Source organism: Macaca nemestrina, chromosome 7 (genome assembly GCF_043159975.1).
Source record: "Macaca nemestrina isolate mMacNem1 chromosome 7, mMacNem.hap1, whole genome shotgun sequence".
NCBI lineage: Eukaryota > Metazoa > Chordata > Mammalia > Primates > Cercopithecidae > Macaca > Macaca nemestrina.
The window spans coordinates 157,516,217-157,539,795 of record NC_092131.1 but is presented as its reverse complement, the minus strand read 5'-3'; the positions used below and the strand labels follow the sequence as shown (position 1 = coordinate 157,539,795).

At 41.9% G+C, this 23,579-nt stretch overlaps 1 protein-coding gene across 7 annotated transcripts in view; it reads left to right on the top strand.

Moving 5' to 3' along the window:
• The window catches only part of LOC105491264 (CTD small phosphatase like 2), a 110,699-nt gene that overhangs the window by 57,344 nt on the left and 29,776 nt on the right, over nucleotides 1-23,579 (top strand). For all 7 annotated transcript variants that reach the window (XM_071066942.1, XM_071066937.1, XM_071066941.1 and 4 more), the window contains 5 exons: nucleotides 8,475-8,613; nucleotides 10,762-10,911; nucleotides 14,972-15,187; nucleotides 20,900-20,978; nucleotides 21,544-21,655. In XM_071066942.1, coding sequence (XP_070923043.1) covers nucleotides 8,475-8,613; nucleotides 10,762-10,911; nucleotides 14,972-15,187; nucleotides 20,900-20,978; nucleotides 21,544-21,655 — 696 coding nt within the window. The remainder of the gene's footprint in view (nucleotides 1-8,474; nucleotides 8,614-10,761; nucleotides 10,912-14,971; nucleotides 15,188-20,899; nucleotides 20,979-21,543; nucleotides 21,656-23,579) is intronic.

Below are 23,579 nucleotides of genomic sequence, written 5' to 3'. Positions count from 1 at the left end.
TTCCAGTTGTTATGTGATGCATTACTTTATATAGAAAAATTATGAAATTGCAAAATAATAATTTACTAAATCATAATGAAGTTACAGAGATTATAGCAGGTATAACTAGACAATTAGTAAGAGCACAGTAGAAGTGCCCCACACAAGGTTGGGCACTGTGGCTTAAGCCTTTAATCCTGGGATTGGAAGGCTGTGGTGAAAGGATCGCTTGAGCCCAGGCTTTCGAGACTAACCTGGGCAACATAATGAGACCTCGTCTTTTCAAAAAATTTAAAAAAACAAATTAGTTGAGTGTGGTGCTACACACCTGTAGTCCCAGCTACTTCAGAGGCTGAGGTGGGAGGATCACTTGATCCCACAAGACAAAGGCTGCAGTGAGGTGAGATTGTGCCACTGCACTGTAGCCTGAGTGACAGAGCAAGACCCTGTCTTTAATAAAAAGCAGGGAAAAGGGGGCCAGGCGCAGTGGCTCATACCTGTGATCCCAGCACTTTGGGAGGCCAAGGTGGGTGGATCACTTGATCTCAGGAGTTCCAAACCAGCCTGGGCAACATAGCAAAACCCCGTCTCTACAAAAAAATTTTGTTTTTTGCTGGGCACGGTGGCTCCCGCCTGTAATCACAGCACTTTGGGAGGCCGAGGCGGGCGGATCACGAGGTCAGGATATCAAGACCATCCTGGCTAACATGGTGAAACCCTGTCTCTACTAAAAATACAAAACATTAGCCGGGCGTGGTGGTGGGCGCCTGTAGTCCTAGCTACTCGGGAGGCTGAGGCTGGAGAATGGCATGAACCCAGGAGGCGTAGCTGACAGTGAGCTGAGATTGCACCACCGTACTCCATCCTGGATGACAGAGCGAGACTCCATCTCAAAAAAAAAAAAAAAAAAAAAAAAAAAATTGTTTTTAATTAGTTGGACTTGGTGGTGTGTGCCTGTAGTCCCAGCTACTTGGGAGGCTGAGGTGGAAGAATGACTTGAGCCTGGGAGGTTGGGGCTGCAGTTAGCTAAGATTGAGCCATTGCACTCCAGCCTTGGTGACAGGGCAAGACCCTGTCTTTTAAAAAAAAAAAAAAAAAAAAAGTACTTGCCAGGCGCGGTGGCTCATGCCTGTAATCCCACCACTTTGAGAGGCCACGACTGGCACATCACCTGAGGTCGGGAGTTCGAGACCAGCCTGACCAACATGGAGAAACCCTGTTTCTACTAAAAATACAAAAAATTAGCTGGGCGTGGTGACACATGCCTGTAATCCCAGCTACTTGGGAGGCTGAGGCAGGAGAATGGCTTGAACCTGGGAGGCGGAGGTTGCAGTGAGCCGAGATTGTGCCATTGCACTCCAGCCTGGGCAACAAGAGCGAAACTTAATCTAAGAAAAAAAAAGTACTTGGCCGGGCGCGGTGGCTCAAGCCTGTAATCCCAGCACTCTGGGAGGCCGAGGCGGGCGGATCACGAGGTCAGGAGATCGAGACCATCCTGGCTAACACGGTGAAACCCTGTCTCTACTAAAAAAAAATACAAAAAACTAGCCGGGCGAGGTGGCGGGCGCCTGTAGTCCCAGCTATTCGGGAGACTGAGGCAGGAGAATGGCGTAAACCCGGGAGGCGGAGCTTGCAGTGAGCTGAGATCCGGCCACTGCACTCCAGCCCGGGTGACAGAGCGAGACTCCGTCTCAAAAAAAAAAAAAAAAAGTACTTAACACAAAGATCTTTTTATATGTATTCACATATTTTCCATTATAGTGTTCACTCCTTAATGCATTTAGGATTTTATCTGGTACTGTTTATCGGATACCTGCAGAACTTCATTTAGTATGTATCTCTCACCAATTTTCTTAGTTTTATATCTACATTTTTTGAGCACATACTCATTACATGCTATCCTTTATTCAAATTTGTCTTAGTTCTACAGGTTCTCCATCCGTTTGTTTATGCTTAGTCTTAGCTTCATTGTCTGAAGCTTATTTTTGTAGTGAATTCCTTGGAAAAGATTAATGGGGTTGAGTGCGGTGGCTGATGCCTGTAATCCCAGCACTTTTGGGAGGCTGAGGCTGGCAGATCACATGAGGTCAGGAGTTCGAGACCAGCCTGGCCAATATGGTGAAACCCCGTCTCTGCTGAAAAAAAGAATACAAAAATTTCCCCGGCGTGGTGGCAGGCACCTGTAATCTCAGCTACTCTGGAGGCTGAGGCAGGAAAATCTCTTGAACCCGGGAGGTGGAGGTTGCAGTGAGCTGAGATTGTGCCACTGCACTTCAGCCTGGGTGAGAAGAGCAAGACTCTGTCTGAGAAGACAAAGACTCATGGGAACCATATTCTGAGCTTTTGCATGTTGATAACAGTGCCCTATCTGCTTGAAAATCAGTTTTGCTGGATATAAAATCCTTAACTCACATTTTTTCTTGGTTACATCAAATGTTATTCTATTTTCTTTCAACATGAAAAGCGTTTCTGTCAAATGTTTTATAATATAATTTTTCTTCTTTTTTAAAGTTGTTAAATTTAGAATATCTCTTAGATTGAGCTGGGTGTGGTGGCTCAGGCCTGTAATCTCAGAACTTTGGGAGGCCAAGGCAGGCAGATCACTTCAGGTCAGGAGTTCAAGACCAGCCTGACCAACACGGCGAAACTCCGTCTCTACTAATAATACAAAAATTAGCTGGGTATGGTGGCAGGCACCTGTAATCCCAGCTACTTGGGAGGCTGAGGCAGGAGAATTGCTTGAACCCAGGAGGCCGAGCCACTGACTACACTCCAGCCTAAGTGGCAGAGTGAGACTCTGTCTCAAAAAGAAATAAAAAATAATAAAACGTGTCTTGAATTGACATGCCACTCCTGGCTTTTACACTTTCTTCATTTCCTTTTGTGTCTGTCTTCATTTCTTTAAAAAAAAAAAAAAAAAAAAAAAAAGGCAGTTTTCTCCCTTGCCTTGTGTGGGGGCCAACAGCTATGGTCCTGGCTACTCAGGAGGCTGAGGTGGGAGGATTGCTTGAACCTGGGAATTTGAGACCAGTTTGGGCAACTTAATGAGACCGTGGCTCTCAAAAAAACAAAATGTTACCCTCTTTCTTTTAAAGGTATAATCTTTGTTTACTCTCTCGGGCCCCTTGTAGTGTAGTCTTTATTTCCAAAATGATTTATAAAAATTTTTGAATTGTTTTATTCTGTCTCTTAGTTTCTGAGTTTTTCTTCCTCTGCTGTATGTCTCATATTTTCTTTCCTTTTTTTTTTTTTTTTTTTTTTTTTGAGACAGAATCTTGCCCTGTTACCCAGGTTGGAGTGCAGTGGCATGATCATGGCTCACTGCAGTCTCAAACTCCTGTGCTCAAGTGATCCTCTTGCCTCAGCCTTTTGAGTTGCTGGGACTATAGGCACATGCCACCACGATTGGCTGATTTTTAAATTTTTGTGTAGAAATGGGATCTTGCTATGTTGCCCAAGCTGATCTCAAACTCCTGGCCTCAAGTGATCCTCCTGCCTCAACCTCCCACAGTGCTAGAATTACAGGCGTGAGCCTCCACACCGGCCTCATGTTTTCTTAATGTATTTTATCCGATTTTGAAATAGAAGATTATCATTTTTTTCTTTTCCCTGTGCATGTTTTTCTGACATGTGTTCTTTATAGAGGTATTATTCTGCTCCATGTATGTTTAATTATAATAGTTTTGTGTGGGATTTGATATCTACACTTTCTTGCTCATTTTTATGTGAAATTAGTTTTTCTGAATTTTCAGAAAGTTGTGTAGTTCAGGGTACCTTTTTGAACAAATTTTGTTTTTATGTAGTTTTTAAAATATTAGTGATGTTTTTTGAGTTTTGTCTTGTGTTTCTACAACGTGTTTATTTGGGATTTCTCTTTCTTTTCTCTCTTCTGTGCCTGCCCTCCTCACATTTGATTCCACTCCCAGTACTTCCCCCTGAGTATGGAAACTTGTTCTAGAAGGGGGCCATAGTTGGTCAGTTTCAAGAGTTCATAGGAGCAGACTGTTCCTGTCATTTCAACTCTAGCCATAGACCCGTTATGCTATTGGATTGGACAGCAGCTCCCCAACTCCTCTCCCCCTTATTTAATTTGCTATTCTCAAAGTGGTCCGCTGTGGTTTCCAGTGACTACCTACGTGTTAGGTATTTGGGGCTTCTGTTCTCAGGTGTGCCACCTCACTTGTTGCTTAGTTCTGTTTTCCTTTGCACTGGTGTATATGGACATTTAGTTATTGTGCTTGTTGGTTTGTCCTCATCTGCTTGCGTTTTTGAGTTTATGGGGGATACCTTGTCTTCTGGTTTTGTTGTAAATGTTGCTTATGGGTTTTTCTTGCCTCTTCAGTTCTCTGTATTTACATGGAGATTCATATATTTAAGAACACCACCTTCCCACGATTTTCCCCTTAATTACCTATCTTAGAGACAACTTTGAAAAATACAAATTTTGCACTGAGGTGGAAGGATAGCTTGAGGCTAGGAGTTTGAGACCAGCCTGGTTAACATAGCGAGACCCTATCTCTACAAAAAATAAAAACATTAACAGGGCATGTTGGTATGTGTCTGTATTCCTAGCTGCTTCAGAGGCTGAGGCAGGAAGAATGCTTGAGCCTAGGAGTTTGAGGCTGTAGTGAGCCATGATTGTGCTACTACACTTCAGCATGGGCGACAGAAAGATACCCTGCCTCCTTGAAAAGAAAAAAAGAAAGAAAGAAAAATGCAGATTTTAGAGAAGACATTGTAGGATTATTGTATTTAGTGAAACAACTTATATAGTATTGTAGAAACTGTCTTTCCTAGTTCCTTTCCTTCTTCTAAAAAATCCTACCCAAGCCTGTAATCCCAGCACTTTGGGAGGCCGAGACGGGCGGATCACGAGGTCAGGAGATCGAGACCATCCTGGCGAACACCGTGAAACCCGGTCTCTACTAAAAAATACAAAAAACTAGCCGGGCGAGGTGGCGGGCGCCTGTAGTCCCAGCTACTCGGGAGGCTGAGGCAGGAGAATGGCGTAAACCTGGGAGGCGGAGCTTGCAGTGAGCTGAGATCCGGCCACTGCACTCCAGCCTGGGCTACAGAGCGAGACTCCGTCTGAAAAAAAAAAAAAAAAAAATCCTACCATGTTCAAAGTATACCCAAATTTTACAGTTGAATGTTCACAAAAGACTAGGATTGGGTGACAATTGTCTTTCAGAATTGGGTCATCATGCTGGGCACCATGGCTCATGCCTGTAATCCCAACAGTTTGGGAGGCTGAGGCAGGAGGATTGCTTGGCGCTGGGAGTTCAAGACCAGTCTGGACAACATAGCAAGACCCTGTCTCTACTGGGGGTAGCGGGGGGGAAAGGATTGGATCATCAGGCATTTCAATGAATTATTCTGAAGAGTAGGATTTTACTGTCAGTGACTGCAGAATTTTAGTCTTGACCTTAATGAGCTTCCTCTTCCATTTTAGACATGTAACCTGAAGTATTGGAATGTGTTCTCAAGTGACCGCATTATAGTCTGTTCTGCAACAATATGTGGTGCCCCTACAATACTATTTAGCCTACTCACTATTGGTAAATAGGGGTGTAGTATCAATAACATGGTGCGGAGGTATTGGTTTGTAGATGATTTCCCTCTAAACCAGACAACAAACTGAATAATTAGAGTTGAACTTGATATTCTCTTCATCAGGAAAGTAAAAAGCCTCCAGTTCAGCTGCTACGTAGGCACAAGTCCTTTCACCTGTTTTTTTATTTTTATTTTTATTTTTTGAGATGGAGTTTTGCTCTTGTTGCCCAGACTGAAGTGCAGTAGCATTATCTCGGTTCACCACAAACTCCACCTCCCGGGTTCAAGTGATTCTCCTGCCTCAGCCTCCCAAGTGGCTGGGATTACAGGCATGCGCCACCATGCCTGGCTCATTTTGTATTTTTAGTAGAGACAGGATTTCTCTATGTTGGTCAGGTTGGTCTCGAACTCCCAACCTCAGGTGATCCGCCCGCCTCGGCCTCCCAAAGTGCTGGGATTACAGGCTTCAACCACAGCACCTGGCCTATTTTTATTTTTAATTAAAAGTGATAATCTGCAGCAGACATTCCCTCTCCAGAGAGGTGCACCCTGGTCTAGCAGGGACTCTTCACATGTGGCCGTTTGCATTTCCTTTTGTGCCCAACTTAACAGCAGCCCTCTAGCTTAAACTTCACTTCTCCCATAAGCCCCGGTTTCTACTTCATTGTTTCTGGTACCCTTTATTATCCCCTGAGGTAGCATTCCAGCCCTCTTAGCTGCCTTACTTGGGTAGGGATGTCCAAGTTTTCTCTCGTGGTCCCAATCGTTGTTTTAGAGACAGAGTCTCTCTCTGTTGCCCAGGCTGGCGTGCAGTGGTGCAATCATAGCTCCCTGCAGCCTTGAACTCCTGGGCTCCCACCTAAGTCTCCCAAGTAGCTGAGATTACAGGCGTGTGTCACCAAGCCCAGCTCCAATCATTGTTTTTGTTAGTGCTATGGTTACAAAGTTCCAGGGGCATAAACTAATCTGCCCCAACATACCTCTCTCCCCTTCTGGACCCATTTTTTCCATAAGCTTTGTTTCTTTTATTGTTGCAGAATGCAGGGTTTTCGGGAATGTATGTATGTATTTTATAGCAGCTGTACTAGGAAATTTCAGGGGGAGACTAGGACTTAATGTAGTTGAAACTTTGCTGTATTATTTCTGTTCTTGGAAGACTTTATAAAGAGAGCTCCTGTATTTTTTGATAGTGAAGATTCCATGTTTGTGATAGGAGGCTTCCCGATCCTCATTTTAAAATATAGGAGAACAGTACATGGTCAGAATTTGAAGGATTTTATTGTGGATCACTGAGGCAGTACTGTATGCTATTGTAATTTTCACCATTTACAATGCGAAGTTTTGTTTCAGAAATAATACAGCAATGTTCAACTTTTAGAAAATGTTTATTAGTGTATTTTATTAGTTGCTGTAGGGTAAAAACATTAAATACAAAAAAGTAGAGATAAGAATGTTGATTATATTTACCAATTATATATGATATATACATTTGAAGATCTAATCCTTACCAAAAGATTTCAGGTAGTCTCATTAAAACAGCAAGGAATTATGTAGGGCAGTATTATAGTAATATTAGAAAGTCACTCATGTGGCCAGGTGCTGTGACTCATGCCTGTAATCCCAGCACTTTGGGAGGCTGAGGCAGGCGAATCACGAGGTCAGGAGTTCGAGGCCAGCCTGACCAATATGGTGAAGCCCTGTCTCTACTAAAAATACAAAAATTAGCTGGGTGTGGTGGTGCACACCTGTAATCCCAGCTACTCAGGAGGCTGAGGCAGAAGAATGGCTTGAACCCGGGAGGGAGACGGAGGTTGCAGTGAGGCGAGATCGTGCCACTACACTCCAGCCTGGGTGACAGAGTCAGACTCTGTCTCAAAAAAAAAAAAGAAAAAAAAAATCACTCATGTATATGACTATGACTCTAGAAAAAATTTACAAATGAGGCCGGGCACGGTAGCTCACGCCTGTAATCCTAACACTTAGGGAGGCTGAGGCGGGTGGATCACCTGAGGTTAAGAGTTCAAGACCAGCCTGGCCAACGTGGTGAAACCTCGTCTCTACTAAAAATACAAAAATTAGCTGGGCATGGTGGCAGGCGCCTGTAATCCCAGCTACTTGGGAGGCTGAGGCAGGAGAATCACCTGAACTCAGGAGGTTGAGGTTGCAGTGAGCCAAGATCATGCCACTGCACTCCAGCCTGGGCAACAGAGGAAAAACTCTGTCTCAAAAAAAAAAAAACCAAAAAACAAACAAAATTTTCAAATTAGAAAACATATATATATATAAAAAAATAGAGAAACGTAAATCATCCTCATGGCTGAAAGTGTACTATTTTAGTCCATTAATACTGCAAGAATAGTATAAACTGGTCATGTGGACTTGCCCCATATAAGGCAGCAAATAGCTTTGTTAAGGGATAGACTCTATGCTATTTATTCTGACAATTAAATAATTGAGGTAGGCAGTGGGGGTGTGGCAGTGCCAGGCCCCACCTTTATCCTCACCCCCTATTTTTGGCAATATGTGACTTGCCAGCACATTCAGTGGGGCTATCTCTCCTACCCTGAGTCGCTTAAGGAAATGATCTGTATTCTTTAGGACAGTTCTAAAAATGAGGGGAAGCATTTGAAGATTCAGAGCACATTGAATACTTCAATATTTTGATAGCATGGAAAACTTAATGGACCTTGGGGAAGGGATCTGAATTGTGGGGATGCTGTAATTATATTTGTATATTGTAATTGCATTCATACTTTTACAACCCTGTCAAAATTTTTCTGTGTTTTCTACTACTGTTTGGTATTACTTATAATTGCATTTTGTTTTTCCTGGATATGAAAAGCAGAGCAAAGTATATTATACCATATTTTTTCATTTTAATATTGTAACCTATAAGGCAGAATGACTGTGCTTAGTGTGTTTTTTTTCTCTTATATCTTAAGGAAGAGAGAGAAAATCCTTCAAAACGGAGTAGAATTGAACGTGATATAGATAACAATTTGATCACGTCAACACCAAGAGCAGGAGAAAAACCTAACAAACAGATATCTCGAGTAAGACGGAAAAGTCAAGTAAATGGAGGTTTGTTAATATTTAGATACTGTTTTATTTAGGTGTAAGCAGAGATCTCACCTGACACATTTCTTACCTATTTTTAAAAATCTACTTTGTGGCCGAGTGCAGTGGCTCATGCCTGTAATCCTCACATTTTGGGAGGCCGAGGTCGGCGGATCATTTGAGGCCAGGAATTTGAGACCAGCCTGGCCAACATGGCGAAACCCTGTCTCTATTAAAATCACACACAATAAATTAGCCAGGCGTGGTGGCGCATGCCTGTAATCTCAGCTACTCAGGTGGCTGAAGGTTGAGAATCACTGGAACCTGGGAGGCGGAGGTTGCAGTAAGCCGAGATTGTGCCACTGCACTCCAGCCTGGGTGACAGAGTGAGACTCTGTCTCAAAACAAAACTACTTTGAGTAATTTTTGCCTTAACTTTGTAATCTTTGTATTATTAGTAACATGAAGTGAAATTAAAATGTGCTAATTTGAACCTTACTTTGAATTAAAGTAAGTAAAGGTAGAGTAACTATATACCTTTGTGCTGTTTAGCATAAAAATGTATGTGGGTCAATATTTTGGACATCTAATAAACTCATTTCTTAAAGCAATAATAATTGTGACTTAATTTAATTGAAATACGTACCAAATTTCTTCCTAGATTATTCTACTTAAAAGCTCAGAGGGGACTTGTATCACTTAGTCTCAACTAGGGGTGATTTTTTTCCTCCAAGGGACATTTGTCAATATCTAGAGACCTTTTTGGTTGTCACAACATGTGGAGGGGTGGCTACTAGGGTCTAGCAGGTGGATGTCAGAGATGTTAAACATCCTACAATACGCAGGACAGCTCTTCAAAACAAAGAATTATCAGACTGAAATGACAATAGTGCCACTGTTGATAAACTCTGTCAATACCTTGTTGTATAGCAGAGAAACTCCTCAAAGTCAAAAAGAAGGAGAAAAACATTAAGGAAAAGCAGAGACAGCTATACAGAATAACACTTCAGAGCAGCAGTCCCCAACCTCTTGGCACCAAGGACCAGTGTTGTGGAAGACAGTTTTTCCACTGACAGTGATGAGAATGGTTTCAGGATAAACTGTTCCATCTCAGATCATCAGACATTAGATTCTCATAAGGATCGCACAACCTAGATCCCTTGCATGTGCAGTTCACAATAGGGTTCATGTTCCTAAAAGGATCTAATGCAGCAGCTTATCTGCAGATAAGGTAGTAGAGGCAGAGCTCAGGCGTTAATGCTTGTGCACCTCCTAATAGGCTGCGGACTGGTACCAGCAAGTATGGGGTTAGGGACCCCTGCTTTAGAGTATGGAGTACTGTTTTAACCAATGCTATCTTAAACACAGCTGTAATTTCTCCCCTTGTCTCTGCCCAGTGCAATAATATATCTTTATTGTTAGAAAAAACAAACCAGGAGGGAGAAAAAGACTGAGACAAGACAAGGGGGACAAAATAGAGAAAGAAACAAGTTAGAAGAACCAAAGCAAAGAAGGAAATAAGTGTTGTAGACATCAAAAGTTGTGGAAAGTCAGAGGATGATTAATTAGAACAGTTGATTGATTTTACTTTTATATTTTTAAAAGATCTGTGGAACATTTTCATTTACAGGAAACTTAAAATTATTCTCCCTAGCCACTCTGAGATGGTGCCTCAGTATCCATAAGTAATTTTTGACACTGCTATATATAGCCTTCTGCTTCAGTAGAGTTATGTTGCCTCTATTCATTTAGCTGTCATTCATTAGATAGAAACAGATGTGAGGGAAGGTTTTATGAATTAGAACTATCCCAGAATGCAAACAAAAATAAAATTATTTGTGTTTTAGATGGTGGGAGCTAGTTTGCTTGCTTACAAAGAATTTTCTTCATTTTGTGTTATGCTGTGTTGATTTGAAGCCTTTCGGTCTATAGGTGTAAATCTATTTTGAAAAAACTCAGTAAATGTTAGCGTTATAAACACATTGATACATAAAGAGCATTTGACTTACAAGTAATTTACCTCAGTGTTTCTTTAATAAGCTCTCCTGAACATTAATTAGCTTTTGTGAAGTATTTTGAGGGAAAAAGTTATTTCTGTAATGAATGATTTATAACACATTTCTGAAAGTCAGTGTTTTCTAGATCATGACTCTTTTCTTATTTCTTTTTTAGAAGCTGGTAGTTATGAAATGACAAATCAACATGTAAAACAAAATGGAAAATTAGAAGATAATCCTTCCTCTGGCAGTCCTCCAAGGACTACTTTGTTGGGGACCATATTTTCACCTGTCTTCAACTTTTTTTCACCAGCAAATAAAAATGGTAAGTATAAATCGTTAACTGTGATTTGGGTGTTTTTTAAAAATGCATAGTTTTTTTGTTTTTTTGAGACGAAGTCTCGCTTTGTTGCCCAAGCCGGGGTGCAGTGACGTGATCTCCGCTCACTGCAACCTCCGCCTCCCAGGTTCAAGCGATACTTCTTCCTCAGCCTTACAAGTAGCTGGGACTGTAGGTGCCTCCACCACGCCCAGCTAATTTTTTTTTGTATTTTTGGTAGAGACGGGGTTTCACCATGTTGACCAGGCTGGTCTCAAACTCCTGACCTTCAAGTGATCTGCCCACCTCAGACTCCCAAAGTGCTGGGATTACAGATGAGAGCCATCGTGCCCAGCAAAAAAATACATAGTTTTTAAAAAGATCTTTTTGATTTTATTAGCGTATTTTGTCAACGTCTCATGTTTGTTTTCCACCTCATTAATAATATACAGCTCCTTGGGAGCTGGGTGTGGTTTCTGATGCCTATAATCTGAACTCTTTGGGAGGCTGAGACAGGAGAATTGCTCAAGGGCAGGAGTTTGAGACTAGCCTGGGCAACATAGTGAGACCCTGTCTCTACAAAAAAATGTAAAAATTATTTGGGCATGGTAATGCATGCCTGTAGTCCTAGCTACTCCAGAGACTGAGGTGGGAGGAATGCTTCAACCCAGCAGTTTGAACCCAGGAGTTTGAGGCTACAGTGAGCTATGATTGCAACACTGCACTCAAGCTTGGACAGCTGAGTGGGACCCTGTCTCTTAAAAAAGTAAAAGACTGGATTGGCCTTGTCTTCTGGGTTGTGAGGGTAGTGGCTCACAAAAGGCTTGAAAGAAAAGCTGAATCTGGAAAAGTGGCAAAAGGCATTCCAGGTAGAAGGAGCAGCATGAGTAGAGGCCTTGCAGCAGAAAACAGCACAGTGTGTTTGAGAGCTGTTTGTAGTCTGTAATTAATGGAGCACTGGATTTGAGAAGGGATACAGTAAGAGAGCTATGAGGAAGTCATATTACAGAGCTAACATATAAGATGATGAACTTTATTCAAGTGTGGGATAATTGAAAGTTGTTGGGTTTTTTTCCCCCAAAGTGAAAGCAAGTTTATTAAGAAAGTAAAGGAATAGGCCAGGCACGGTGGCTCACACCTGTAATCCCAGCACTTTGGGAGGCCAAGGCAGACAGATCATGAGGTCAGGAGTTCAAGACCAGCCTGACCAACATGGTGAAACCCGTCTCTACTAAAGAAAAATACAAAACTTAGCTGGGTGTGGTGGCATGCGCCTGTCATACCATCTGCTCTAGGCAGGAGAATCCCTTGAACCCGGGAGGTGGAGGTTGCAGTGAGCTGAGATCGCGCCAGTGCACTCCAGCCTGGGTGACAAAGCAAAACACTGTCTCAAAAAAAAAAAAAAGAAAGAAAAGGAATAAAGAATGGCTACTCCATAGGCAGAGCAGCCTGAAAGGTTTTAAATTGGTGAATAATATGATCAGATCTATGTTTTATAAAGATCACTTGGGCAATAGTGTGTATGCTAGATTCTGAAGAGGCCATAGGCAGGTAGAACAATTAGTAGACTTGTAGTCGTTCCTGTGAGACTTGATGAGACCTTACTTGTATTAGAGAAGACAGGAAGGATCAGAGAATAGAAAATGGACACATTTTTGATGCAGATTGGAAGTGAAAGAGAATAGAGATGAAGATGACACAAGAGTAGAAGATTCAAGGAAAATAAAGTTCCTGGGAGATAGATAATTGAATGTTATTTGGGCCATGCTGAGTTTGAAATGCCATGAAATAGTTAAATAAAAATATTCAGGCCGGGCGCAGTGGCTCAACACCTGTAATCCAAGCACTTTGGGAGGCCAAGGCGGGCGGATCACTGAGGTCAGGAGTTCAAGACCAGCCTGACCAACATGGAGAAACCCTGTCTCTACTAAAAATACAAAAAAAAATTAACCGGGCATGGTGGCACTTGCCCAGCTATAATCCCAGCTACTGGAGAAGCTGAGGCAGGATAATAGCTTGAACCCGGGAGGCCGAGGTTGCAGTAAGCTGAGATCGCACCATTGCACTCCAGCCTGGGCAACAAGAGTGAAACTCCATCTCAAAAAAAAAAAAAAAAAAAAAAAAACCAGTAGTAATATTTTCCCCTCATGCTGAAGTAAAGAATCTCTGAAGGTGTGTACATCTCTGAAGGTCTGTACAGAAATAGATGTCTGGGGAAGAAGGAGTTGAAGTTTGATAGAGTTTTTTCTTGGAAGGAAGAGATGGTGTCATTAATGAGATAGTTCTAGTGGAAGGGACTTGGGAAGAATAGTGAAGGTTTACAGTGATATTTTCTTTCTCTCTCTCTCTCCCCCCAACCCCGCCCCCTTCCCTCTCTCCCCACCTCTCTCCCCCACCCCTCTCTTTCCCCCCTTCCCCTTCTCTCTCTCTGCCTCCCTCCCCCGCCACCACCTCTCCCTATCTCTGTGTCTCTGTTTTATTTGGATTATGACCAGTCTTTGTAATTGTATTTTTTGTTCCATAGCTTGGGACTAGGGTCTGAGAAGTCTGTTGGTTACATTGATTCAAGAGGGATTTCTTGATGGATGACAGTGGTGGAATGAGGGATCAAGGATACTGAGGCTGCCAGTTTGACAGTGCGTTTAAGTGATACACCATGAAGTCTAACTAGATGAAGAGGGCTGAGAAGAAGTGTTTGAGGGATGTGTTTGGAATTAGACTGGCCTTTATCAAGTTCGAAGATCACATATAATGGGAGTATGAGATATATAACTTGAGGGTTAGGAGGTTGTGGTAAGTGGTTAACACAGTATTAGAATTTTAGGCTTCAGAGGTGAAGTTTCTCAGTGTTAATGTCCAGGTTATAGCCATGGTATTAACTGATATAGAACAGTATGAGTGAAGATAGTTGGAGCTGAAGAGGAAAAGAACTTTGAAGATTAGTCATTGGATGAGTCATTGACATCATCTGTAATAACAACTAGAAAAAATACTGTGTTAAATAGAGCAGTAAACTACTAGCTATGTATTTGTGATTGAGAGGATTCTGGCAGTAGATGGTAAGTGCCAGCAGTGAGGATAAGTGAAGAATTATATAGCCATGTGACATCAGTCTCAAAAGAGCAGACATTTTTTGCACATTAGTGGAAAACCAGTGATTGGATAGTAGCAATGGAGGTCAATGAATTCTGATTCAATTCATATATTGGGTATGGGAGAATAAAGAACATTGAGGGAAGGGTATCAGGAAAACCTTTTAGGAAAGAGGTTAAACTTAAAGCAACAAGGTGAGAAGGAGTGTTCTGTAAGGAAGTTGAGAATATTGGAGATTAATTTTTTTTGTTATTTTTGTTTAAAGTGACATTTGGACGATTCTAGAAGGAAATGGAAAGACTTGGGATTATTATTATTTTTTTTTTAAATTGAGACAGGGTCTTGCTCTGTCACCCAGGCTGGAGTGCAGTGGTACGATCACAGTTCACTGCAGCCTTGACCTCCTTCTGGGCCCAAACGATCCTCTCACTTCAGCCTCCTGAGTAACTGCTATCACAGATGTGCACCACCACACCCAGCTAGTTTTTATATTCTTTGTAGAGACAGCCATGTTGCCCAGACTGGTTTCGAACTCCTGAGCTCAAGCAATCTGCTTGCCGCAGCCTCCCAAAGTGCTGGGATTACAGGCGTGAGTCATCATACCTTGCCCAGTCTTTGTTATTGAGATGGAGGTTTGGCTGAGAAATTATTCTTCTATCTTTTAATTAAAAGGTTCTCATGATTAGGGGAACAGTTAGCTAATTTTTTGATACCTCTGGTTGAAAAATTACAATTGCACACATGACTAGGATGCAAAAACTTTGCTCACAAATGTTACTCTAGCCTGTAACATTTGTCTTTGTTCTTCAGTGTTTGAAATAGCTAGCAAAGATTCTCTAAAAAACAAAATCCTCAGCTTTGTTCCTGCAGGAATGATCAGTCTAAGTAAATATATTGTACATTGATGTTGCGTTTAGTTTTTCTAAATAGTTGCGTTTTTAAATGGTGATAGTACACTGAATCATGATTTCAGGAACATCAGGATCAGATTCTCCAGGACAGGCTGTGGAAGCTGAAGAAATAGTAAAACAACTTGATATGGAACAGGTGGATGAGATCACTACCAGTACTACTACATCAACTAATGGAGCAGCTTACTCAAATCAAGCAGTTCAAGTGAGACCATCAATAAACAATGGTTTAGAAGAAGCAGAAGAAACAGTTAATCGTGATATCCCACCCCTTACAGGTGAAGAAAATTTCTTTTCTTATACATCTTCATGAGTAGTTGATAAAAAATATAGTATTTCAAATTTTTTCTTAAATGAGCAGATTATATGCATAGATTTTTCTTCCTGGAAGTTCAGAAAAAATTAAAATTGGAAACAAAACTTTGTCCCAAAAATCCAAAGTCATTTTGAAATTGAAAATTTTTTAAGGCCGGGCGCGGTGGCTCAAGCCTGTAATCCCAGCACTTTGGGAGGTCGAGACGGGCGGATCACGAGGTCAGGAGATCGAGACCATCCTGGCTAACACGGTGAAACCCCATCTCTACTAAAAAATACAAAAAACTAGCCGGGCGAAGTGGCGGGCGCCTGTGGTCCCAGCTACTCGGGAGGCTGAGGCAGGAGAATGGCGTAAACCCGGGAGGCGGAGCTTGCAGTGAGCTGAGATCCGGCCACTGCACTCCAGTCTGGGCGACAGAGCCAGACTCCGTCTCAAAAAAAAAAAAAAAGTATATATATATATATGTGTGTGTGTGTGTGTGTATATGTATATGTGCTCATGTTTATGAACATCGTTATTATTATTGCACAAGTCTTAGACCCTTATGTCTGAGGTCACTACCTAGAGGCAGTCTCATACCTTCAGATTTGTTTGATTACGTCGATGACATTCCCCCAGAAAGTGCTTCTGTTCCTAGATCTCCCCATATACCTAACTTTGCAGCCTGACTTGGAACCTTATAAAGGCCAAACATAATTATTGGGTTTCGGAGCCAGTTGTCCCTGAAATGTGGAAACACATGGATCAGGAATTTATTACCTCTGAGTACTGTGGTGGATAGACAAGGTACAAGATGGAATTGTGTTCCACCATTCTTAAAAGCAGAAATAAAACTGAAGAAGGCTATCTTCTTATTAGGGCATGGAGATTTTATCTTAAATTTGTTTTGTTTGTTTGTTTGTTGTTGTTTATTGTAGTACCAGGTATTTGAGAGAGCCCAGTAAATATATATTAGTTAAGAAACATAGTTTGGGGCCAGGCATGATGACTCAGGCCTGTAACCCAGCACTTCAGGAGGCCAAGGCAGGAGGATTGCTTGAGGTCAAGAGTTTGAGACCAGCCTGGGCAGAAGAGCCAGATGCTGTCTGGGGTGGAGTCTCACTCTGTTGCCCAGGCTGGACAGTGCAGTGGCATGATCTCGGCTCACTGTAACCTCGGCCTCCTGGTTGAAGCAATTTGCCTGTCTCAGCCTCCTGAGTAGCTGGGAATACAGGCATGTGCCACCACGCCCAGCTAATTTTTTTTTTTAACTTTTAGTAGAGACGGGGTTTCATCATGTTGACCAGGGGGTCTCGAACTCCTGACTTCAAATGATCTGCCCACCTCGGCCTTCCAAAGTACTGGGGTTACAAGTGTGAGCCACTGTGCCTGGCAAAAAAAAAAAAAAAAATTTTTTTAATTAGCTGGGGATGGTGGTGTGTGCCTGTAGTCTTAGTGACTCTGGAGGCTGAAGTGGAAGGATTGCTTGAGCCCAGGAGTTCCAGACTGCTGTGAGCTATGATTGAGCCACTGCAATCCAGCCTAGGCAGCAGAGCAAGATCCAGTCTTGAGAAAGAAAAAAGAAAAAAAGAAGCATAGTTTGGTTTAAGGAAATAGAATATACAGATGGTTCCTGAGTTACAGTGGTTCAGCTTCCAATTCTTTTACTTTACAATGGGTTTATCAGGGTGTTAAATGCATTTTGACCTATGATGTTTGTGACTTATGATGGGATTATTGGGATGTAGCCCCAACGTAAGTCTAGGAGCATCTGTACTTCTCTCAGCTATGAAAAGGAAACTTTTAAAAAAGTAATTGACACAGCAGAAAACATTTAAAGAAAATATGATACAATTATGAAATTTCTATATAATGCAATCCAGTAATACCAACATGAAGAGACAAGCAGCAAAATAGGAAAGGTTTATTTTAAAGTCATCAAGTAAAAGATTTATATGTATAATGTTAAATTTAGAATTTAAAAATAATACAGAATCTAACAAGCAAATCAATACAATTACATTCATTCTTTTGTGGGTACTATTTGCAATTTAACCCACCTTTAACCCATCATTTTATGCTTATTACTTTACCCAGTGGTATAAGACTAATGAAGTAAAGTATAGACTAAAGTTCAGGGCTTTGGCTTCCTGTTTGATGTTTGTTCTGTATTTTCATGCTGCTGTATAAGCCTTTGTATTTCTTTTTTCTGACAACTATGAGGATGGAGAAAGGATTTCTGTAACCTTAGTGGTTTCTAGAAGGGAAAATTAAGATATACTGTAGTTGTCACAGTCATTCATTTATTCCCCCAACATTTATGAGCGCCTATTTTTTTGTGATGGGAACTGTTGATGAATTGACTCCTGAGGAGTTTGTGATCTAATTGAAAAGCCAAATATAGAGAAACATCACTATACAGTATGGTGAATGCTGCTACAAAGAAGTGAGCTAAATGACATGGTATGTCACATTGCAGTTACTCTGATTGGGATGATCATGAGAATATAGATAGAGGCATTTAGTATGAGTGACAAAGTATTCGTTTCCTTAACTTTAAGAACATAGCCAAAGAGAACAAGAAGGTAGGAAGCTGGCAGCTGTGTTACTTTGGACAACTTATTTAAGCTCTTGAGACAGTTTCAAAAACGGTTTTCTTAGCTTTAACATGGTTTTTGTAATACAAAGTTTTGCAGGCTAAATGAGATAAAGTATGCAAAATGCTTAGCATATAAACACCTAACAAATATCCTTGGCTGGGTGTCATGGCTCATGCCTATAATCACAGCACTTTGGGAGGCCGAGGTGGGCAGATCACTTGAGCACAGGAGTTCGAGACTAGCGTGGGCAATATGGCAAAACCCTGTATCTACAAAAACAAACAAACAAAAAATTAGCTGGGCTTCATGGCTTGCACACCTATAGTCCCAGCTACTTGAAGGACTGAGGTGGGAGGATTGCTTGAGCCTGTGAGGTCAAGGCTGCAGTGAGCTGTGTTCATGCCACTGCACTCCAGCCTAGGCAACAAAGTGAGACCTGTCTCAAAAAATAATAGTAAAACAAATAAAAATACTCTTTCATTCATCTGAGATTAATAGGAACTTGAAACAGTAAAGTTGTTGGAAGATATATTTTCTTGTGCTAATGAATTATTGGAAGCATAATGTCAGAGATGAACAAAAATTCTGCTTTACATCTGATGTCATCTATTGAACATACACACCACGTTGACTCTGTCTCAAAAGATGTTAACACATGATAATTGCACAAAAGATTAATTTTTGTCTTGAAAGACTTACCATTTCATTTCTATAGAAAGATTATAGAAATTTGTATTGGGTTCCACTTTAAATTTTTATATCTGAGACATTACCTATTTGGCTTATAAGTTACCTTTGTCTTCTTACATTTAAGTTATAGTTATTGTCTTGGAAAATTCCCAGCATGATTTTTTTTTTTTTTTTTGAGACGGAGTCTTACCCTGTCGCCCAGGCTGGAGTGTAGTGGAGCAGTCTTGGCTGACTCCAAGCTCCGCCTCCTGGGGTCACACCATTCTCTTGCCTCAGCCTCCCGAGTAGCTGGGATTACAGGCGCCCGCCACCACACCTGGCTAATTTTTTGTGTTTTTAGTAGAGACAGGATTTCACTGTGTTAGCCAGGATGGTCTCAACCTCCTGACCTCGTGATCTGCCCACCTTGGCCTCCCAAAGTGCTGGGATTACAGGCGTGAGCCACCGCGCCCAACCAGAAAATTCCCAGCATAATTTCTAAAGCTCTGTCAAAAGATAAGCTCTTAGCTCAAACTGGGAATGAACAATGGCATGCAATATAGAATTACTTCTTGATCATTTTAAGTTGTTTATAAATTAGAAGTAAAATAATAAGTCTCCTAAGGAGTGATTTTGATCAGGTATGGTGGCTCACCAGCACTTTAGGAGGCCGAGGAAGGAGGATCTCTTGAGCCCAGGAGTTCAAGACCAGCCTGGGCAGCATAATGAGACACTTTCTTGTCTCCACAAAAAATTTTTAAAATTATCCAGGTGTGGTGGTACACCTGTAGTCCCACCTATATGGGAGGCTGAGGCAGGAGGATCGCTGGATCCCACGTCAAGGCCACAGTGTTTGCTCCACTGCACTCCAGCCTGGGCAATAGAGCAGGACGCTGTCTCAAAAAAAAGATTAAAAGAACGATTTCTCGCTGGCGGAGCCCAGATCGTGCCACTAGACTCCACCTCAAAACAAAAAACGAGAAAATAACAAAATGTCTGTATAAAGTAGCATTTCTTAATTAAATAATTTTTTTTTTTTTTTTTTTGAGATAGAGTTTTGCTCTTGTTGCCCAGGCTACAGTGCAATGACACAATCTCAGCTCACTGCAACCTCCACCTCCCAGGTGCAAGCGATTCTCCTGCATCAGCCTCCTGAATAGCTGGGATTACAGGCATGCGCCACCACACTCAGCTAATTTTGTATTTTTATAGAGATGGAGTTTCTCCATGTTTGTCAAGCTGATCTCGAACTCCTGACCTCAGGTGATGCACCTGCCTTGGCCTCCCAAAGTGCTGGGATTACAGGCACCCGCCACCACACCTGGCCACATTTCTTAATTTTTTAAGATCATAGTCTTGGCTGGGTGCAGTGGCTCACGCATCTAATCCCAGCACTTTGGGAGGCCGAGGCGGACAGATCATGAGGTGGGTGGATTATGAGGTCAGGAGATCCAGACCGTCTTGGCTAACATGGTGAAACCCCATCTCTACTAAAAATACAAAAAATTAGCTGGGTGTGGTGGCATGTGCCTGTGGTCGCAGCTACTCGGGAGGCGGGGCTTGCAGTGAGCAGAGATCAGGCCACTGCACTCCAGCCTAGGAGGCAGAGCGAGACTCCGTCTCAAGAAAAAAAAAAAAAAGATCATAGTCTTGAGATTCCTGGGAACATACAATTTTTTTAAATAAGTCTTCAGAGGGTTCATGAACTTTTTAAAGACTGTTCACAGGCCGGATGCGGTGGCTCACGCCTATAATTCCAACACTTTGGGAGATCGAGTTGCACGGATCACCTGAGGTTGGGTGTTTGAGACCAGCCTGACCAACATGGAGAAACCCCGTCTCTACTAAAATCAGCCAGGCGTGGTGGCACGCGTCTGTAATCCCAGCTGTTCACGAGGCTGAGGCAGGAGAATTGCTTGAACCCGTGGGGTGGGGGTTGCAGTGAGTTGAGGTTGTGCCATTGCACTCTAGCCTGGGCGACAGGTCGAAACTCCATCTCAAAAATAAAAGCTACATTTGGGTCTGTTCTCAGCGTACATTTACTGACTATGTGTATGTACAAGGCATTTTATGCACTATTACCCCTATAAGAGCACCATGAAATTTTTTGGTGATTACATGTAAACACCATGGATTTTTTGGTGTACATTTTTGTAGTAATAAGTAGTAGATTTTTTCTTAGCTGATAAACATCTTAATTCTAGCCATGATCTGGTTTTCCTTTTTTTCTATAGTGGTCATTTTCCCCTTTAGATCTAACGTTAGATCTATATGTTAATAAGTTGACTTTTAGGTGTTGTGTACAAATTATTTCTGTCTTTAAAATACACAAGGCTTTAGGAAGATCTTACATAGAAGCAGTAAAAATGTATATTTCATGAAGCATTAAGTAAAAGCAACATTTTGTCTTTCACTGTGTTAAATAGCACCAGTAACTCCAGATAGTGGTTACTCATCAGCCCATGCGGAGGCCACCTATGAAGAAGACTGGGAAGTATTTGACCCGTGAGTTGCTTTTTTCTCTTTCTTTCCTTTTTGGAGCATGGTGAAAGTAGGTTATGTATGTGGATTGGTGGCTAAATAGTATATTGCCAAGATATGTGACCTGTAGGTATTGAAACTTTTACTGGGGCTGGGTGCAGTGGCTCATCCCAGCACTTTGAGAGGCCTAGGCAGGCAGATTGTTTGAGCCCTGGAGTTCAAGACCAGCCTGGGCAACATGGCAAAACCTCGTCTGTATAAAAAAATACAAAAACTGGCCGTGCACGGTGGCATACACCTGTAGTCCCAGCTATTAGGGAGGGTGAGGTGGGAGGATCACTTGAGCCCAGGAGACAGAGGTTACAGTGACCTGTGATAGAGTGAGATTGTCTCAAAAACAAACAAACAAAAACAGCTGTTACTGATTTACAGATAAACTAATTTGTATATTTTCACTTTTATTAACATCTTTTCTAAGTTTCGTTTTCTGGGTTAACTGCTTTATAGATTTTTAAATGGGCTGAGCTTAGTAATGTTTTATATTTATAAATAGTAAAATGTTGAAATTTTCTTAAAATCTGATTTATAGCTATTATTTCATCAAACATGTCCCGCCACTGACAGAAGAACAACTAAATAGGAAACCTGCTCTTCCATTGAAAACAAGAAGCACACCGGAATTCTCCCTAGTTTTAGACTTGGTAAGTATATTATCTGTAGAAGTAGAGAGAATAAAGGGGTGAAATTATTTTTTAGAATCATACCTATGTTAGCTTTCCCCTTCTTTTGTCGGGATCATGTTTTCCTGAAGGACCAAATATAATTTGGGTCAACTGAATTAACCATATGCAAGACCATAAGCCTTTTCGTATTCTTATTTTTGCATATATGTTATACCAATGCACTTTTTATTAATAGTCTCAAAAGCACAATTTCTTATTTTTTTTTTGAGATGGAGTCTCGCTCTGTCGCCCAGGCTGGAGTGCAGTGATGTGATCTCGGCTCACTGCAAGCTCCGCCTCCCGGGTTCACGCCATTCTCCTGCCTCAGCCTCCCGAGTAGCTGGGACTACAGGTGCCTGCCACCACTCCTGGCTAATTTTTTGTTATTTTTAGTAGAGACAGGGTTTCACTGTGTTAGCCAGGATGGTCTCAACCTCCTGACCTCATGATCCACCCGCCTCGGCCTCCTAAAATGTTGGGATTACAGGTGTGAGCCACCACGCGTGGCCCCAATATGATGTCTTGATGTGATTTGAAAATTTGTATTTTAGGGGCTGGGCGCAGTAGCTCATGCCTGTAATCCTAGAACTTTGGGAGTCCGATCTTTGGGCAGAAAGCCAGGAGTTTGAGACCAGCCTGACCAACATGGTGAAACCCATTCTTTACTAAGAATTCAAAAATTAGCTGGGTGTGGTAACATACGCTTGTAATCCGAGCTACTCACGAGGCTGAGGCACAAGAATCACTAGAACCCAGGAGGCGGAGGTTGCAGTGAGCTGAGATCATGTCACTACATTCCAGCCTGGGCAACAGAGCAAGATTCTGTCTCGGGGAACAAAAGAAAAAAAGATATTTTAGGGTACCAGAAAAGCTTTGAAAACGATTATCTCCTATCGTTTGCTAATGAAATTTAATATATAGTCACATTTCCCCTCTGCATCTGATTTCTTATTAATTTTGCATTTTAAAAATCTGTTTACTTTTTTTTTTTTTCTTTTTGAGACGGAGTCTTGCTCTGTAGCCCAGGCTGGAGTGCAGTGGCACAATCTCAGCTCACTGCAACCTCCACCTCCCGGGTTCACGCCATTCTCCTGCCTCAGTCTCCCGAGTAGCTGTGACTACAGGCGCCCGCCACCACACCCAGCTAATTTTTTGTATTTTTAGTAGAGACGGGGTTTCACCGTGTCAGCCAGGATGGACTCAACCTCCTGACCTCGTGATCCACCCTCCTCGGCCTCCCAAAGTGTTGGGATTACAGGCGTGAGCCACCGCGCCTGGCCATCTGTTTACTTTTTTTAAGGCTGGTAAAATGAAGTAGTGGGATTGGGGAAAGAACTAATTTCTTGATATTAGTAAAAAATGTATCTCATATCATATTGGAAAATATTTTATTATTAAGCATTTGTTACTGGTACCCTATAATTGGAGATGTGGTTTAGTTCTCATAGAAGATTTATTTTAGCCAGGCACAGTGGCTCATGCCTGTAATTCCAGCACTTTGGGAGGCTCTATTCAGCCCAGGAATTTGAGACCAGCCTAGACAACATAGTGAGACCCACGTCTCTACAAGAAATGAATGAACCTGATGGTGAAAGCCTGTAGTCCCAGCTACTCAGGAGACTGAGACAGGAGGATCCCTTGAGGCCGGGAGTTTGAGGCAGCAGTGAGCTACAATTGTGCCACTGCATTGCAGCCTGGGCAACAAAGTGAGATCTCATTTCAATTTTAAAAGGAAAGAAAGAAAATTTATCTAGGTCAGGCACAGTGGCTCACGCTTGTAATCCCAGCACTTTGGGAGGCCAAGTCGGGCAGATACTTGAGTCCAGGAGTTTGAGACCAGCCTGGCCAATATAGTGAAACCCCATCTCCACTAAAAATACAAAAATTAGCCGGGTGTGGTGGT